We start from the raw sequence: 1,748 nt of genomic DNA on the forward strand, positions 1-1,748 counted from the left end.
ATTACGCCTATGGAGAGTCCCCACAATTCACAAAAACAAACCTGTGTGTGCATTAATGTGTGTGTGTGTGTGTGTGTTTGTGTGTGTATTAATGTGTGTGTGTGTGTGTGTGTGTGTGTGGCAGAACATCGTGGCGGTGGGTGCAGGTTTCTGTGACGGTCTGGGTTTCGGTGACAACACTAAAGCTGCTGTGATCCGGCTGGGGCTGATGGAGATGGTGGCCTTCTCCAAACTCTTCTGCAAGAGCGCCGTCAACTCCGCCACCTTCCTGGAGAGCTGCGGCGTGGCCGACCTCATCACCACCTGCTACGGAGGACGCAACCGCCGCGTGGCCGAGGCCTTCGCCCGCTCGCAGAAGGTCCGGCTCAAATACACTGATGATCACATGACGCTCAGCATTTCAGAGATCAGCGTGATGGGTTTATTTTATACTGTGATGCACGGCAAACATGTATTTACCATCACTGTACAGTTTAATGTGTGCATCATCTGTTATTAACCTTCATACTCATAAGACATCGCCTGTCAAAGTAACCCAGAGCATTATGATTGCACATCTTCTTTTTTTGTCCAGATATCTTATATCATTTAATTCTAATAAAATCGAAACATTATTATTTATGCAGTTTTTGTGAAGATTTGTTAAAAACTATTTTATCTACGTCTAAACTACTAGTTTTAACCAATAAAATTATCACATATATATATATATATATATACAGTGGGTACGACAAAAACAAACATGTGTGTGTGTGTGTGTGTATTAATGTCTGTGTGTGTGTGTGTGTGTATTAATGTCTGTGTGTGTGTGTGTGCAGGTTTCCTCTGTTCGTCTCCGTGTATCAGATCTGTTTTGAGGGCCGGCAGGTGCAGGACTTCATCAGCTGCCTTCAGAACCATCCAGAACACATGTGAGCGACCCGAACCGAACCGAAGCCAAGCGATCAGAAACACACACACTAACATTAGCCTGAATCTACTGAGCTTCACTCACACCTCACCTATGACGAGAAGGGAATTATGAGTCTTCTTAAGTCCAGAATGATGAGAGTATTTGTGTCATTTCTGACTCAGGACTGTAACGCTGGTAAACGCACAGTGCAGCATTTTATATTTGGAGTTTTGATCATAACTGTCTTATAGAGAATGTAATACTTTATAACACAATCAATAAAAGCCATGCTGCTTATTTGAATCTTTTAATCGAACTTTGAGCTTCATTTATTCTTACAACAGTGAACAGAAACATAAAATAACACTTGTTTTTCTTCATGAGCCACATTAAACAATCTCTGATTTCAGTGTTTAAATGAAAGACACACATTTTTTAATAAAAATTTGAATATTATAATAAAATAATTATTAATATTATATAAAATATTATTTATATTTATACAAATATGAACATTATAAGAAAAATAACCAATAACATAAAAATTATAAATCTGATATGAAATATTATATTTATAAAAACATGCATATTATAGCTACTTTACCGTTTTCCTTTCTCACATAAAATGAATGAATCTCTGATTTCAGTGTTTAAATGGCTTAAAGGTATAAATTTTTTATGAGTTATTACTAGTTTTTACCAATAAGTTTAATATAAAATAAGCACAGTTTCATGCATGGTGACACTTCTTTATCATTTTCTCTTAATTTCATTTAATTCTAATAATCTATATATTTTAATTAAATTCTAATAATAGTAATATTAAAATTGGCCCATATATATATATATATATATA

At 35.8% G+C, this 1,748-nt stretch overlaps 1 protein-coding gene across 2 annotated transcripts in view; it reads left to right on the plus strand.

Moving 5' to 3' along the window:
- LOC107744214 (glycerol-3-phosphate dehydrogenase [NAD(+)], cytoplasmic-like) overlaps positions 1-1,203 on the plus strand; it is a 7,093-nt gene extending 5,890 nt beyond the window's left edge. Inside the window, exons 6-7 of one of the 2 annotated variants that reach the window (XM_016557739.1) lie at positions 125-471; positions 819-1,203. In XM_016557739.1, coding sequence (XP_016413225.1) covers positions 125-471; positions 819-915 — 444 coding nt within the window. In that variant the 3' untranslated portion in view covers positions 916-1,203. Of the gene's footprint in view, positions 1-124; positions 608-818 lie in introns of those variants that run through there. The other variant, XM_016557738.1, reaches the window with a different exon arrangement.
- Positions 1,204-1,748: the final 545 nt, after the last annotated feature.

Source organism: Sinocyclocheilus rhinocerous, unplaced genomic scaffold, assembly GCF_001515625.1.
Source record: "Sinocyclocheilus rhinocerous isolate Xijiao unplaced genomic scaffold, SAMN03320098_v1.1 scaffold618, whole genome shotgun sequence".
Classification (NCBI taxonomy): domain Eukaryota; kingdom Metazoa; phylum Chordata; class Actinopteri; order Cypriniformes; family Cyprinidae; genus Sinocyclocheilus; species Sinocyclocheilus rhinocerous.